The 16,457-nt window shown below is 61.0% G+C and overlaps 1 protein-coding gene across 1 annotated transcript; it reads left to right on the forward strand.

Annotated features, from left to right (window-relative positions):
* Nucleotides 1–1,437: 1,437 nt before the first annotated feature.
* LOC103346052 (CMRF35-like molecule 7) lies at nucleotides 1,438–12,877 on the forward strand. Its single transcript, XM_089317685.1, has 4 exons — nucleotides 1,438–1,624; nucleotides 8,126–8,455; nucleotides 9,999–10,095; nucleotides 10,702–12,877. The coding sequence occupies exons 1-4, from the start codon at nucleotides 1,585–1,587 to the stop codon at nucleotides 10,865–10,867; spliced, it is 633 nt and encodes a 210-aa protein (XP_089173811.1). The 5' UTR covers nucleotides 1,438–1,584; the 3' UTR covers nucleotides 10,868–12,877.
* The last annotated feature ends 3,580 nt before the right edge of the window (nucleotides 12,878–16,457 follow it).

Genomic DNA, 16,457 nt, shown 5'->3' on the forward strand with positions numbered 1-16,457 from the left:
CCTCTTCTGGGTCTTAGAGGGAGGACCTCCTGCCTTCGCAGCTTCTCAGGAAAAGTCGTGGACTTCAGAGGTGCTGTGTGTACCTGCTTATTTGACTGTGTGACTTTTCTCCTTTACGAGCGTGATGAATTATACTAAAGCAAACTCGCTCCAATTTCCCCGAGGAACGGACAGGGGAGGCAATGACCTGGCTCACACCCAGCAGGCGAGGCCCACGCCCCAGACCCCATGCTGCTGCCCCACGCTTTCTGGGTGCTCCCAGGCCCCCCCAGGACAGGACTGAGCCCCACTCCATCCCTCAGCACCCCTGAGTGTGTCCTGAGCTGCCCCAACCACAGGGCTTCCGGGGAGAGAGTCCTCTCCCATGGCAGGCTCTGGAGACCTGGAAAGAAATTGGGCAGAGTGTTCTTTGAGAATTTAGCCCTTGGGTTATGAACGAAGGTCCCAGTTCAGCGACGTCAGGCGAGGGCTAGGACCTTCCCTCTTCCTTGTGAGGGAACCCGGCAGCCTCCTTCTAACCTCTGCCCTCGGTTGATTTTATCCTGCTCTTCCATCTGGTTTGCACAGAGCTACCAACTCACTGTGCTAACTCTCCTAGGACTGTGTCCTCAGAACTTGGCGTCCTTTTCTCTCATTTAATCAACAATCATTACAAGCCGATACAGAACCCCAGGTTCAGAGAGGTTAAGTAAGCTGTCCACAGTCACACAGCTTCTAAGTAGTGCATGCAGGGGGCCGGCGCCGTGGCTCACTAGGTTAATCCTCTGCCTAGCGGCGCCGGCACACCGGGTTCTAGTCCTGGTCGGGGTGCCGGATTCTGTCCCGGTTGCCCCTCTTCCAGGCCAGCTCTCTGCTGTGGCCAGGGAGTGCAGTGGAGGATGGCCCAAGTGCTTGGGCCCTGCACCCCATGGGAGACCAGGAGAAGCACCTGGCTCCTGCCATCGGATCAGCGCGGTGCGCCGGCCACAGAGCGCCAGCCACGGTGGCCATTGGAGGGTGAACCAACAGCAAAGGAAGACCTTTCTCTCTGTCTCTCTCTCTCACTGTCCACTCTGCCTGTCAAAAAAAAAAAAAAAAGTAGTGCATGCAGGGGTCAGAGTCTGGATCAGTCCAACACCACCCACTGCAGTCTACACTTTCTTGCCCTTGGCCATGACACCTGAACAAGTGCACCTCCAGGTACGCCGAGCACCTGGCACCTGAGTCGAGGACTCCCTGCATCTGGGACCCCCCTTCTAGAGCCACTTCTGGAACTGACATCCTCAGTGTTGTGCCCCTTGGACACAAGACCCAGTAGACCAGATGGCCCCTCAACCTGTCTGCAGACGGGGCTCCCCTGCACTGCCCCCTGGGAGGACACTCCTGACCTGTGACCCAGGCTTCCCAGGAAACGACGCCCCTTTTGCTGAATAACTAGAAGCAGGAAACACTGTGTAAAAGGAAGTGGGTGAGGAAGAAGCTCCAAGGCGGTTTGCATGCACAGAAGGCGTGCGCCTGGGCTTGGCACCGCTTCCAGGGTCCAGCCGGGATCTGCATTTGCTGCTGCTTGTGGGTCAGACGGGCCGGGAGGGAGGAGCCGGGACCATGTGGCTGCCCCCAGCTCTGCTCCTTCTCAGCCTCCCAGGTGAGTGCACGGAGACCTGGGGGGAACCTGGTGCTGCAGGGGCAGGGCGGGAGGCAGAGGCATCTGTCTCAGGTTCAAGGGGGAGCCTGTGGCTCCTACCTTGTGCCTGGCACGCAAGGGGCCCCGAGGACAGGAGGCTCTGGAGAAATCGGGCTGCCACGATCAAAGACGTCCGGTGGCTTAGTGGTGAAATGTCCATGCTGACAGCGACTGATGGCAGCACCCGAGGCACTGGCCGAGGTGTGTGTGTGCTCAGAGGTCGACACAGCTCCGGCTCGGGGAGCCGGAGGACGTCTCCCGCAGGCGTCCATGGACGGGCCTTGGAGGAAGGCAGGCGGCGCTCCCTGCGGAGCAGAGAGAGGAGCGCTCCAGGGAGCGGGTGCTGCGTGTGCGCAGGAGCCGGGCCTGGGAAGGGCGGTGCCTGCAGGCCGAGGGGGCTCCGGGCACGCTGGATGCCTTGCCCGGGCTGACTGGCCTGAGCTTGGAAATGCAGAAGACAGATTGTGGAGGACCTCAGCCCAGGACCGAGACTTTCAGGGGGAGGAAATCGCCCAGCGGCCCAGGTGGGCCACGGACGGAGGAGGGGCTGGACAGTCTCTCCGTGGGGAAATCTGTGGACACCCAGAGGACATAGGGAGCAGTCTAGAAGCCTGTGCCCTGTGTGCCCCGTGTGCCGGTCGCACAGTCCTCTCTGGGGCCTGGCCCCTGACCATGTGACACAGACAGGTTCACTGGGCATGGCCAGGGAGTTCTGAGGCCCGAGTTCCAGTCCAGGCCAGGGGATCTGTCTGGTCCCAGCAAGGCCCTTACTGCCCCAAGACCCGGATTTCTGGATTCCCGGGTCTGACATTGTAGAACTCTGGAATTTGCGTCAGATGCGAGGCTGGGGGCATTCCCTGAACCGCTGCTCCTGGGCCTGGTGTTTGTCACCGCTGAGGCCCAGGGAGGGGTCAGGGGGCCTGCCCGAGGGCAGCGGCCAGATTAATGAAGCGGAGGGACAGCCATTCAGACGGGGGCACACCCCCGCCCCAGGTTGCGCTTCCATTAGGGAACCACAGCTGAGCCCTGAGCCGTCTCTGCTGCCTCCCAAGGTCTGCATTAGCAGGAAGTTGGAATCAGGGGCGGAGCCAGGACTCAAACCCAAGCGCTCTGTTGGGATGTAGGCGCCCCAGTCACTCTGCCAAATGCCTGCCCCGGGCACCCTGCTGTTATCCGACTGATAACATAGCTAGGACGTCCTTCCTTCCTGGGGTTTCTCGTTCCTTCTAGTAACGTCGCAGCTGGACCATGAGGCATCAGCCTGATCCCCACTAGTAGCATCTGAGTTTGTTTTCGATGATAACTGTTTCATCAGTACTACAACCAACATCCTTTTAAAAAATATTTATTTATTCGAAAGGTAGAGTTATATATAGAGAGAGGCAGAGAGAGAGGTCTTCCATCCACTGGTTCACTCCCCAAGTAGCTACAATGGCCAGGGCTGGGCCAGACTGAAGCCAGGAGTTTCATCCGAGTCTCCCAAGAGGATGCAGGGGCCCAAGCACTTGGGTCATCTTTCCCAGGTGCATGAGCAGGGAGCTGGATCAGAGATGGAGCTGCCAGGACTCGAACTGGTGCCCCTATGGGATGCCGGTGCTGCAGGTGGAGGCTTGACCCATTGTGCCACAATGCCAGCCCCCACTAACATCCTTATGCCTGGTTGTTCATTGGTGTGGAATGATAGCTAATCCCAGAACTGAAATGATCAAGCCCAAGGTCATGACCGGCTGCTTCTAATAAACAGTAATTAACTTAGTACCAACCTGAGCCAGGCCCTGAGCGAGTCACGCAGGCTGGGGCTGGAGGAAAGAGAGGGGCAAAGGCAGGGCAGGCAGAGAGTGCCCTGGCCGGGGAGACAGCGGGAGACAGCTGACGGCAGCAAAGCTCGAGGACCGAGGACGGGGAGCCACCGGGGAGGCAGGTCTGGCTGGGACCGGCAGGAAGACTTCCCAAAGAAGCCGGGGCCTCAAGGGGGTGAGTGAGCAGGGGCCGGGCGGAAGGGCAGGCAGCGGTCGAGGGTAGCGGCGGAGGAAGTGCACCAGCCTGCGAGGGTTCCTCAGGGTCAGCGAGAGCGCGGCGGGTGTCACAGGGCTGGGTCCTGGGTGTCACAGGGCTGGGTCCCTCCGGGCGGGGCGCGCGGGGCAGAGTCTGTTCCCTGGCCTTTTCAGGGCTTGGGGACCCGTCCTCCATCTTGGAAGCCAGGCATGTAGCATCTTCAAATCTAAGCCAAGTCCGCAGCGGGGAACGAGGAGGGGCAGGGCTGCATGGGGACATGGGGTCCGGATGAGTACAAGGTCAATGTCAAGCCAGAGCTTTGAGGGCTTTTGAGTGGCTACCAGGGAGGTCTGAAGGATGGGGAGGTTCCCTGGACGAGCTGAGGGTGGGGGTGGGGAGTCTCCCCCAGCGACAGGGAGGGGGAGTGGAGAGGGGGTGCAGCCGGAGCCGGGGCAAGTTCCCAGGGCCCAGGCGGCCGCCGAGGACCTGACCCCCGTAGTTTTGCACACTCATGCCAGTCTCACAACAACGTGCAGGGGTGGAAGGCAGCGTGGCCATCTTTCAGAGAAGTGAGGCCCGCAGAGGTGACGTAACTCACCAGGTTTCCCAACAGCCCATGGGCGAGGCGTCTTCCTGGACCCAAAGCTCTCTCCCTCTGCTGCGTCACACCGTCCTCAGCCGGGCTGGGAGGGGGCAGTGCGAAAGGGCAGCATTGCCAAGTGAAGTGGACCAAGCGGGTTGGCAGGCAGCGGCCCGGTGTGAAGGAGACGCCAGGCTGGAGGGGCAGGGCGGGGGGTCCCCAGCGCACTTGTCTGTGAGGAGCCGAAGCTGGCGCTGTTGAGGGAATGTGGCAGAATTTCCCGGGGCTGCTGTCACAGGCAGCGCCCAAGTCGGTGCCTTAGAGCAGCGGCAGTGTCCAGCAGACCAGGAGTCTGAAATGACCGTCCTGGCCAAAGTCCGGGGCAGGCAGGGCTGTGTTCTTTTGGAGGCGCAGGGGAGAACCTTGCTCTCTCCAGGGTCTAGCGGTCACCTGCTCTCCTTGGCCCGGGGCCCCTTCCTCTGTCTTCCAAGCTAACCGCAGGCGTCCTCAGAACTACTTCCCTTCCAATCCTCCAGGACAACCCGGGACAACCTCCTCATCTCAGGGTCTTCGACTTCGTCCCATCTGCCAAGCCCCCTGGGCCCTGTAAGAGCCCCTGCCCTCAGGTCCTCCCTGCAACCTTGAAGGCGGACCTGATGCTGCCAGCCACACACGCAAACTGAGTCAGCTCAAAGAGCATCGGGGCACAGCCGAGCTCTGCGGAGCGGGCGCCTGCCCGGTGCTAGAGTGGACTCCCTCCGCCCTGCAGAGACCCCGGGGCTGGGCCTGATGCTGAGGTCAAGGGTCGAGAGAGGCTGCCCCCAGCTCCACTTCCATGCGATTAGGGAACCAGAGATCTTTCCCCAGGAGGCGCATCGTGCACATCCCTAGCTTGCCCGGAGTCCATAGGCGCACGCTTGCCTCCAGCTGTCCCGCTCCTGTCTGGTCCTGCCCACACCAAGTCCCCGTAAGAGAGAGAAAATGCTGAAGGGGAGTAGAGGGCCAGGCTGGGAGAGGCAGCCCCGCAGGCTGTGCCTGTGGGATTGGGAAGAGGCACACCTGTGGGATTGGGAGGAGAGGCACACCTGTGGGATTGGGAGGAGGCACACCTGTGGGATTGGGAGGAGAGGCACACCTGTGGGATTGGGAGGGGGCACACCTGTGGGATTGGGAGGCAGCACACCTGTGGGATTGGGAGGCAGCACACCTGTGGGATTGGGAGGGGGCACACCTGTGGGATTGGGAAGAGGCACACCTGTGGGATTGGGAGGAGAGGCACACCTGTGGGATTGGGAGGGGGCACACCTGTGGGATTGGGAGGAGGCACACCTGTGGGATTGGGAGGGGGCACACCTGTGGGATTGGGAGGAGAGGCACACCTGTGGGATTGGGAGGGGGCACACCTGTGGGATTGGGAGGCAGCACACCTGTGGGATTGGGAGGCGGCACACCTGTGGGATTGGGAGGAGGCACACCTGTGCGATTGGGAGGCAGCACACCTGTGGGATTGGGAGGGGGCACACCTGTGGGATTGGGAGGCAGCACACCTGTGGGATTGGGAGGCAGCACACCTGTGGGATTGGGAGGCGGCACACCTGTGGGATTGGGAGGAGGCACACCTGTGCGATTGGGAGGAGAGGCACACCTGTGGGATTGGGAGGAGGCACACCTGTGGGATTGGGAGGAGAGGCACACCTGTGGGATTGGGAGGAGGCACACCTGTGGGGTTGGGAGGAGGGGCACACCTGTGGGGTTGGGAGGAGGCACACCTGTGGGATTGGGAGGCAGCACACCTGTGGGATTGGGAGGCGGCACACCTGTGGGATTGGGAGGGGCACACCTGTGCGATTGGGAGGAGAGGCACACCTGTGGGATTGGGAGGGGGCACACCTGTGGGATTGGAAGGCAGCACACCTGTGGGATTGGGAGGGGGCACACCTGTGGGATTGGGAGGAGGCACACCTGTGGGATTGGGAGGGGGCACACCTGTGGGATTGGGAAGAGGCACACCTGTGCGATTGGGAGGGGGCACACCTGTGGGATTGGGAGGGGGCACACCTATGGGATTGGGAAGAGGCACACCTGTGGGATTGGGAGGGGGCACACCTGTGGGATTGGGAAGAGGCACACCTATGGGATTGGGAGGAGGCACACCTGTGGGATTGGGAAGAGGCACACCTGTGGGATTGGGAGGGGCACACCTGTGGGATTGGGAGGAGGCACACCTGTGGGATTGGGAGGAGGCACACCTGTGGGATTGGGAGGAGGCACACCTGTGGGATTGGGAGGGGGCACACCTGTGGGATTGGGAGGAGGCACACCTGTGGGATTGGGAGGGGGCACACCTGTGGGAATGGGAGGGGGCAGACCTGTGGGATTGGGAGGGGGAACACCTGTGGGATTGGGAGGAGGCACACCTGTGGGATTGGGAGGGGGCAGACCTGTGGGATTGGGAGGAGGCACACCTGTGGGATTGGGAGGGGGCAGACCTGTGGGATTGGGAGGGGGCACACCTGTGGGATTGGGAGGAGGGGCACACCTGTGGGATTGGGAGGAGGCACACCTGTGGGATTGGGAGGAGGCACACCTGTGGGATTGGGAGGGGGCACACCTGTGGGATTGGGAGGAGGCACACCTGTGGGATTGGGAGGAGAGACACACCTGTGGGATTGGGAGGGGGCACACCTGTGGGGTTGGGAGGGGGCACACCTGTGGGATTGGGAGGAGGCACACCTGTGCGATTGGGAGGAGAGGCACACCTGTGAGATTGGGAAGAGGCACACCTGTGGGATTGGGAGGAGAGGCACACCTGTGGGGTTGGGAGGAGGGGCACACCTGTGGGGTTGGGAGGAGAGGCACACCTGTGAGATTGGGAAGAGGCACACCTGTGGGATTGGGAGGAGGGGCACACCTGTGGGGTTGGGAGGAGGGGCACACCTGTGGGGTTGGGAGGAGAGGCACACCTGTGGGATTTGGACGGGGCAGACCTGTGGGATTGGGAGAGGCACACCTGTGGGATTGGGAGGGGGCACACCTGTGGGATTGGGAGGAGGCACACCTGTGGGGTTGGGAGGGGGCACACCTGTGGGGTTGGGAGGGGGCACACCTGTGGGATTGGGAGGGGCACACCTGTGGGATTGGGAGGGGGCACACCTGTGGGGTTGGGAGGGGGCACACCTGTGGGGTTGGGAGGGGGCACACCTGTGGGGTTGGGAGGGGGCACACCTGTGGGACTGGGAGGAGGCACACCCCATGTGTTTGGGTGCAGGTGGGGGCTGGAGCTGAGGGGAACATCTGAGCTATAAAAGCAGACTTGGCAATCATCGGGATTTCGGCAACAACTGAAGCTGTGGGAGTGGAGGGGACCCCTCTGTGGGGCAGATAGAGCGGGACTGGACTCAGCTAGAGGGGGAGCCTCCCGGTGCCCCCCGGGGTGTGCTGGGGGCGGCTCACGCCAGCTCACAAGAGTGGCTTTGGGCACCTCTTCTAGTCCTGTGCGCCCAGTAGCAACCCCTGGACAGCCTGGCGTCGGCCACAGGGGGAGGATTCTCGCCAGAGACAGCAGCAAACGTTAATGAGGCAGCATGTTGCTCCATGTTGACCCACACAGCACCGCTTCCCGCAGACTTAGGGAGAAGCTAAGAGACAGGGAGCTGATTGAGACTTTGGGGACAGAAAAGTCAAAAAAGGAGAAGATCGGATGAGGAGGGCATCTGGGAAGACAGCGGCACCAAGTCGGGGGTGCCTCGTGCTGCGAGCAGGCGCGGGGAGCCAAGGCCAGGCCAGCCTGCGGCACGGCTCACGGGGCTGCCCGGGAGGCAGGCGCGGTGGCCCCGTGGGGCCTGGCTCCCAGCAGCAGCGGCTGCATCTCGAGTTCTGCTTTCCAGGCTGCTTCTTCATCCAGGGCCCGGGGACAGTGACCGCAGTGGAGCAGGGGTCAATGACGGTGCAGTGTCACTACCGCCCAGGCTGGGAGAGCTACAGCAAGTGGTGGTGCCGAGGCCGGATCTGGAGCTTCTGCCAGGTGCTTGTCCAGACCAGCGGGACGGAGCAGGAAGAGAGGAGCGGCCGCGTGTCCATCAGGGACAATCACAGAGACCGCTCCATCACGGTGACCATGGAAGGGCTCAGGCAGGACGACGCAGACACTTACTGGTGTGGCATTAAGAGAGTCGGGACCGACCGCGGGACACGAGTGATGGTGACCATTGACCCAGGTGAGAACTCTCTGTCCCGCAAGGTTCAGGGCCTCAGGACCCCCAAGGGCTGAAGGGAGACGGCTGGGAGCCCAGCACATGGACGGACGGAAGGACGGACAGATGGCTGGGGAGGGAAATGGGAAGCCAAGCGCCTCCATCCCTATCGCGGTCCCTCCCAGGTGTCCCGCTGGCACACAGCAGGGCTGGCAGGGTGAGGGGAGGTGAGCATCAGTGACCTATGGCCTGGGCCTGCTCTCCTGGGGCCGGGCAGCCCTGTAGCCCCACATTCTCTCACCAGAGCGCCAGGTGGGCTGAGACACCTGCACAGAGTCCCAGGGCATCATGCCAGGAGGAGGCCAGTTCCCAGGGCCGTGGGGGGCCTGCGGCAGCCCGGAATGTTCCAGTGTTGAATCCAGGAACTAAGCCAACCTGGAGTGACCCTCAGCCCCCTCCTCTCTGGGACTCCAGTGCCTCCCTCCACCCCCTCCCCACTTTCTCTGCCTGCAGAAGAATCGAGCAAGGGGTAAGAGAGGCCAGGAGGTGCCCGGATGACAGCTTTGAAGAGCAGGGAAGGCTTCTACCACGAGGCCAAAACTGGGGTCTGTCTGGCTGCTGCTGACTTCTCATCAAGGGGCTCCGGGTCCTGTGCTGTCGCTGGAAGCTGATAAGCAGCCCCTTCTCAGCCCGAGCGCCCTCGGGCTCGCTGGGTGGTGCCCGGCGCCCTGATAAGCCATGTATTGTCAGGGTTGGACCCAAGAGGGCCACAGGGGCTGCAGTGGGGCCGGGAAGGTTCTCCCAAGCTCTGCAATTTTCCAGAGCCACCACGCAGGGGAAGCTGAGATCTGTGGGGGCAGAAAGGGGACTGAGTAAACCTGTGAGCAGGGGGCAGAGGGGCTGAAAATGGCCCCGTGTGGAGCTTCAGGGTGACGGGCATTTGGGGGTCTTGGGCAGGGAACCAAAGCGGGCACCAGACGGCAGGGTCATCAGGGCCCTGTGGGGGAGCTGCCCGACAGGACCAGGCCCTGGGACCTCAGAGGAGGAATTCGCAGCTGGTCTCGGGGTTCCAGGCGCCGTTTGTGCCCCATAAATTGCCGGCATCAAAAGGCTTCATTCTGCCCAGCCCTGGCTCCCTCTTTAACTAGGATATGCTCCCCAAACCGCAGGACTCTGGAGTCCCCACCTCCCTGACCGCCCTAAAGACCAGACACCCTGCTTCTAGAACCTTCTGTTCTGGGGCTCCGCCAGGCACCACCCCTCATCTGACTGACCCACTCACAGGGATGAGTGGAAAGAGAACGGGAAAGGTGGCTCCCTGGCCCCCGGAATAAACCACAGAGCTTTCTCCTACTTGGTATTCTTTCCTTCTTGTGCACCTGAATGTGATGGGGCAGTGACCGTGTGTTAGAGAAGCCCCAGGGGCTGTACCCAAGAGGTGAAGCTCCCTAACCCAGGGGGCGAGGGCTGTCTTGGAGAGGGTGGGCATGGCGGGGGTGGCAGTGGGAGCCACACACAGATCCCCAGCCTTTGCCAATGACCTGTGGCTGACTTTGCCCGTGTCTAGTGGGAAGCACCAACCTGCCAGCAATCCCGTCTACCAAATCCCCGGCCAGGCCAACTGCCACCAGCAACATGGGGCCAGCCTCTGGCTCCTATAACAGGTGAGTCACAAGGGTCCTTCTTCCTGCCCCTCTCGGGGCCCCTGCTGTGGGGAAGCCAGGCCTGGGCACCTCTCCCGGCTGTGTTCTGTCACCAGTTGTCAGTGCTTGTTACCACCAAAGCCGAGGCCCCGGGACCACCCTCGTCTCACTGCTGCACCTGTTACGCCTCACCCCCCACCCCCCATTCAGCCCGCCCCAGAAAACAACTCTGCAGAGCCTCCTCTGGCCCCTCACCTACCCACCCAAGTGTGAGCAGGGAAACATTGGTGACCTTGTGAGCACCAGGGGTGGACAGGAGGCACCAGCTCCCTGGTGCAAGACACAAGGGATGCAGAGCAGGAGCGGTGGGTGACCAACGTGGGGCGGGCCTTCCCGGGAACAGAGTTGGGCAGATGGCCTGTGTGGTGAGCTCCAGGTGCCTCTATCGGGCAGAGGGGAACTCCAGAAGGTACCCAGGACCAGGTCAGCTGCGGGTACTACCCGAGGAGCCCTCGGGAGTGGATGGCAGAAGGGGCCCATGGGTCTCTGCAGAGAGGGGCGGCTGGGGTCTCTGAGTGCCCAGGGCCGGGAGTGACGGGGCTCTGACAGCCGCATCGCCTCTTACAGGGGCCACTATCTGCTCCTGGTGTTTGTGAAGGTGCCCGTCCTGCTCATCTTGGCCAGCATTGTCCTCTGGCTGAAGGGCTCCCGGAGGGTCTTAGTGGAGCTGCGGACCCTGGCTGCCCTTGGGAATACACGCTCTCCGCTGCCCACTGACCACGCAAGCCCTTAGGTGGACACAGAGCAGAGCCTGCCCGCCCGGGAGCCCAGGTCCAGAGCAGTCGCCCTGAGTCCTGGGGGTGTGATGACCAAGGTCAGGGTCGTGGGTGCTGGCTGTGCACTTTCCTGTCCCGCCCAGCGGGGGACGCTGCTCTGGCCCCTCCTGGGGCACCATGGGCAGCTGGAGCACTTGCACTGCGCTCCCTCTTCCTCAGCGTTGAGGGCTGGGTTCGTGGCCAGGAGCCGCTGGGATGGAGTCCAAACTACGGCCAAGAAGGCAACCAGACAGCTGGACAGCCAACATCTGGGCAGCTGGACCACTGGACAGCTGCGTTCCCCTGCCCCCGCCAGACTAACTTGGCGCAGAGCCTGGGTCAGAGCGCAGGGAGACAGAGAAGAAGACCTGTCCACTCCGTGTTTCCCATCATCCCTGAAGCCAGCTCACCGCTTCTGCCGGAGCACCTGACATGGAGGTCTTTTTCAGCTACTCAAGTTGAGTCTGAAGCTCATGTCCACCCAAGAGTGAACCTGTTCTGCCAGAGGCTGAGTCCCTGGCATGGGATGTCTCCCGGGTGGGGGTATCTCTGCTATGAGCCCCCAGGGCTGATGAGGGCTCAGGCCAGAGCTCGGCTCCCTCCCCCTCCTTCTCCTCCCTCCTGGCTCCCAGGCCCCCTGCCCCTTTCTTATCCCAGGGGCTGGGGCTTCCTGGAGGCTGCAGCCTGGGGGTCAGGCTCAGTGCTGTCCTCAGCACAGCCGCCCCTCCCCGCAGGCCCTGGTGCACCCCAAGAGCCCTCTCACGGTAGGGGCAGGGTCCCGACAGCCAGCATGTGGAAGTCACACAGCTCTCTAAAGTGCCAAGGTTGAGATCAACCCGGCGATTAAAACTGTGCACAGGAAGTGACCCCTCTGCCAAACACCTCCCCACGGCAAAGATGTCCTTGGACGCTGTCATTCTAGGCCATAGGAGTCAAAGGAGCTCGAGCGAGTGTGGCGTGAAACAGCAGCCCCGCCCCAGACACGCACGCACACTCGTGTCCAGGCCACGTGGGGCCAGGCCAGCCCGCCTGGGGCCTAAGAAACCAGCCCCGTGCTCAGCGTGAGGAGATGGAGGTGAGGGCATCTCCCGCCCGCAGCCTGGTCCCTGAAGCCGCCCCTGCCTGCTGGGGCCTCTGTAATCCACCTGCTGTCAATCAGCCCTCCGACTTTGAACTTGGCTGAGGGCTCGGGCCAACTCGGGACTGAAGATCCCACAGTGTCCAGAAAGGTGGGCATTTAAGGCCAACTGAGAGCCTCAGGGTCACTCAGTTTGGGGCCAAGTTCACGCGTCCACCAGAAGCAGCGGCCCTGCCGCGGGACTGCGCCCCGGATGCCGCCTCCAGCACCACACGGCGGCTGCCCACGCCTATCTCACGGTTCCTCTTCTCCGTGGAGATTGTGTGGCTGGGCTGGCGCTCTCGCCACTTCCCTGGAGGAGCGTGGGCATCTGTGGGCTGCCTGGCCCCAGTGCCAGCCCCACCCCCACTCCTGGCTCCCCCTCCCCCGTCGTACTTCCGGGAAGCAGCCCCTTGGGGTTCTGATGAAATCCGAGGAGCTCAGCTTGCCTGACACGCCCACCCGCAAAAAAAACGTAAGGCACCATAGGCCAGGCAGACTCAGCTCGCTGACCCCACAACCCAGAGCGGTCAGGTAGGGAAGTAGAGGGAGCAGGTGCGGTGCTCGGTGAAGGGGAGAGCAAGGCTTCTCCTTCTGCAGGGGTCTGCTGTTCTGAGCACCTGCTGGGCCATGGAGGAGAGAGAGCAGAGCCGGGAGAAGCCGGTCAGGGCCGGAGCCAGAGCCAGCAGCACCCGGCCAGGAGAAGGGTGACAGTGGCAGTGGGGGGAGGGGAGGTCCCTACCGGGGCCTGAGACACGAGGAGTTCTTTTAAAATTGTGTTTTAAAATGCCTAACACAAAATGTGTCCCACTGACAAGCTTTCCAGGGCAACCATGGCTATGATATAATAAATACAACGTGACGACGCAGCGGATTTCTGGGGTGTTCTTGTGTTGCTGTATGATGTTGCAAAGCGGTCCCCCCCCGCCCCCGCCCCCAGCTCCTCCCATGTTGCTTCGTGCCCCTGTGAGTGTGAGTGTGATTCTATTGGCTGCCTCCTGTGGGCAGAGCCACCAAGGGCCACCAAGGGCTTGCTGAATCTGCCTGATCTCACCCGGCGTCCACCATGGGAGTCCACGGTAGCATTGCCTTCCTGCTCAAGGCTGAATAATATCCCGCCGGGTATGTGCACCGCCGACTCTTCATCCCTTCCTCCCCTGGTGGCCACCTGGCTCGCTTCTGCCTCTCGGCTATGTGGGTAACGCGGAAGGCGCGTCGCCCTCCTGTTTCCCGTGTCTCTGGCTAAATCCCCACCAGGGGGGTGGTCAGGCTGTAGAGAAATCTGCTTTTTGTTTTTTGAGTCAGCTCCAGGCTGTGCCATTTTCCATTCCCACGGCAAGGCGCCAGGGTCCCGCTTCCTCCACATTGTCAACAGCGCTGGTGGCTTCCTGCTTTTTTTTTTGAACTACTACCCCAGCGGATGTGCGGGGATGCCTCTTTGTGTTTTTTTTTTTATTTTTTTATTTATTTTTTTATTTTTTTGACAGGCAGAGTGGACAGTGAGAGAGAGAGACAGAGAGAAAGGTCTTCCTTTGCCGTTGGTTCACCCTCCAATGGCCGCCGCGGCCGGCGCACTGCGGCCGGCGCACCGCGCTGATCCGATGGCAGGAGCCAGGAGCCAGGTGCTTTTCCTGGTCTCCCATGGGGTGCAGGGCCCAAGCACCTGGGCCATCCTCCACTGCACTCCCTGGCCACAGCAGAGAGCTGGCCTGGAAGAGGGGCAACCGGGACAGAATCCGGCGCCCCGACCGGGACTAGAACCCGGTGTGCCGGCGCCGCTAGGCGGAGGATTAGCCTAGTGAGCCGCGGCGCCGGCCGCCTCTTTGTGGTTTTAATTTGCATTTCCCTGATCATTCGTGATGCCGAGCGTCCTTTCCTACTTTCTGCTTGAGTGTCTTCAGAGAAATGCCGACTCCACTCCTTCGCCCACTTTTAAATCGCACCGCCCAACTTCTTTTCTTGGTGAGTTTTAATTTTTTTTGACAAGCAGAGTTAGACAGTGAGAGAGAGAGACAGAGAGAAAAATCTTCCCTCCCTTGGTTCACCCCCCAAATGGCCACCACGGCTGGCGTGCTGCACCCATCTGAAGGCAGGAGCCAAGTGCTTCCTCCTGGTCTCCCATGCGGGTGCAGGGCCCAAGCACCTGGGCCATCCTCCACTGCACTCCCTGGCCACAGCAGAGAGCTGGCCTGGAAGAGGAGCAACCGGGACAGAATCCGGCGCCCCGACCGGGACTAGAACCCGGTGTGCCGGCGCCACAAGGGAGAGGATTAGCCTACTGAGCCACGCAGCGCTAGTGTCCTTTTTATTTGTAAAGATTTATTTATTTATTTGAAAGAGTTAGATAGAGAGGGAGGGAGTGGGGGAGGGAGGGAGAGAGAGAGAGAGAGAGATCTCCCATCTTCTGGTTCACTCCCCAGAGGGGTGCAAGGGCCAGCACTGGTCCAGGCTGAAGCCTGGAGTTAGGAGCCAAGAGCTTCATCCAGATCTCCCATGTGGTGGGCAGGGACCCAAGCCCTTGGACCACCTTCCACTGCTTTCCCAGGGTGTGGTAGGGAGAGAGCAGCCGGGATATGAACCAGCATCCCAGGTGGTACTTTGCCCACTATGTCACAACGCCAGCCCTGACACTGTTTTTTGATGCACACATTTAAAAAAATCTGTCTTTTGTTATCTGTGCTTGCTGTGTCATGTCTAAGATATCATTCCCAAATCCAATGTTATGAATTTTTGTTTTAGATTTAGTTTATTTATTTGAAAGGGAGGGAGAGAGAGAGAGAGAGAGAGAGAGAGAGAGAGAGAAAGGTCTTCCATCAGTTGGTTCACTCCCCAAGTGACTACAATGTTCGGACCTGAGCCAATCCGAAGCCAGGAGCCAGGAGCTTCCTCTGGGTCTCCCATGCTAGTGCAGAGGCCCAAGGGCTTGGGCCATCTTCCACTGCTTTCCCAGGCCACAGCAGGGAGCTGGATTGGAAGTGGAGCAGCAGGGACTAGAACCAGCGCCCAGGTGGGATGCCGGCACTGCAAGCAGCAGCTTTACCCACGATGCCACAGCACCGGCCCCTGTCGTGAACTTTTTGGCTGCTGCTTCCTATGAGAGTTTATGGTTTCAGGGCTTTCCTTTCTGTCTTGGACAAAGGCGCAGTAATTTTTAGTATGATGTCAAGTGAAGCCTCATCGTCACTTGTTTTTTGCATGTGGATATCCAGTTTTCCAAGATTTAAAAAAATTTATAATTTCTAGTCTTTCATTTACTGAGGGGTTAAACTCTAAGAATTCTGGTCCTGGGGCCAGTGTGGTGGCTTAGCAGGTTAAGCCGCAGGCATCTCACGTACACAGCGCCGGCCCAGCCTCCACCTGGAATAGTCGGATCTGCCGTGCCTTAAGCTCCGGGGTCCGCCCCACGCTGGCCTTGGCTTCCTCCGGGCTGGCTGCTGACTGCTCCGCAGGGGCCCTCGCGGTTGGTCTGCCCGCTGGAGGCGTCTCTGTCATTCACACAGTTGCCTCCGCCTCATCCTCATCCTGAGGCCGCCCGCCTCCTGTTCCCAAGAAGTCGGCAGCAGACAGGACCAGGCCCAGACACAGGGACTTCCCAGGAGGAAGATCCAGGCCTCCACTGGGAACCTTCCCAGAGCCCCTCCCACCACATCTCCCCTGAAGTTTCATTGGCTGGCTCCGATTCAGGTGCACGGCCTTAAACCAATCAGCGACAAGGTGACTGGGGCCATTCTCCCCTGACACCCAGGGAGTGGAAGGTGGGTAGGAGGTGACCAAGTTGTTTGCTACAGAAGCCTTGCTAGAACCTTCCACGCTGTGACTCTTCTCACGTCTCCCTGGGTCCTGCACGTTGGTGCTCGCGGACCCATCCAGCACCCTGCGCTCCCAGCCAGCTCCCGGGGCCAGGGTGCTCTGTGGCTGCAGCCATGACTTTGACCCTTCCCTCCGCTTCTCAGCCGGAGCAGAGATGGATGAGCGAGAACCACAAGGGCCAGGCAAGCTGCAGATTTGAGGGCTTGGTCACCAGCATCCAGACCAACATGGTGACCACAAACCACATGTGGCACTCAAGCCCCCGCAGATGTGACTGCGATGGGCGGGGGGGGGGGTGTTGCTGTGTTAGGTAAGAGACCACGTGGGACGCCCACATCCTGTACCACAGTGCCCACGTGTGAGTCAGGCTCCAGCTCCTGCTAGTGAGTGCTCGGGGAGCAGCAGGTGATGGCCTGAGTCCCTGAGTCCCTGCCACCCACTTGAGAGACTCAGACTGAGTTCCAGGGTCCTGGCTTCGGAGGGACACAGCCCCAGCCGTTCCAGGTGTTCAGGGAGTGAACCCGCCGATGGGCAGTACCTCCCTCTCTCTCTTATTTGAATGGCAGAGAGAGAGAGAGAGAGAGAGAGAGAGAGATCTTCCATCCACTGGTTCACTCCCCAGATGACTGCGACAGCCAGGG

This window comes from Oryctolagus cuniculus, chromosome 17 (genome assembly GCF_051225735.1).
Source record: "Oryctolagus cuniculus isolate XC-2025 breed Fujian yellow rabbit chromosome 17, ASM5122573v1, whole genome shotgun sequence".
In the NCBI taxonomy this organism is placed as follows: domain Eukaryota; kingdom Metazoa; phylum Chordata; class Mammalia; order Lagomorpha; family Leporidae; genus Oryctolagus; species Oryctolagus cuniculus.

Bases quoted from the DNA above. Each gene is read 5' to 3' on its own strand.
- LOC103346052 (XM_089317685.1), top strand. From the start codon at position 1,585: ATGTGGCTGCCCCCAGCTCTGCTCCTTCTCAGCCTCCCAG. The intron at 8,456-9,998 runs GTGAGAACTCTC...GCCCGTGTCTAG, and splicing joins GATGGTGACCATTGACCCAG to TGGGAAGCACCAACCTGCCA. The intron at 10,096-10,701 runs GTGAGTCACAAG...CGCCTCTTACAG, and splicing joins GCCTCTGGCTCCTATAACAG to GGGCCACTATCTGCTCCTGG.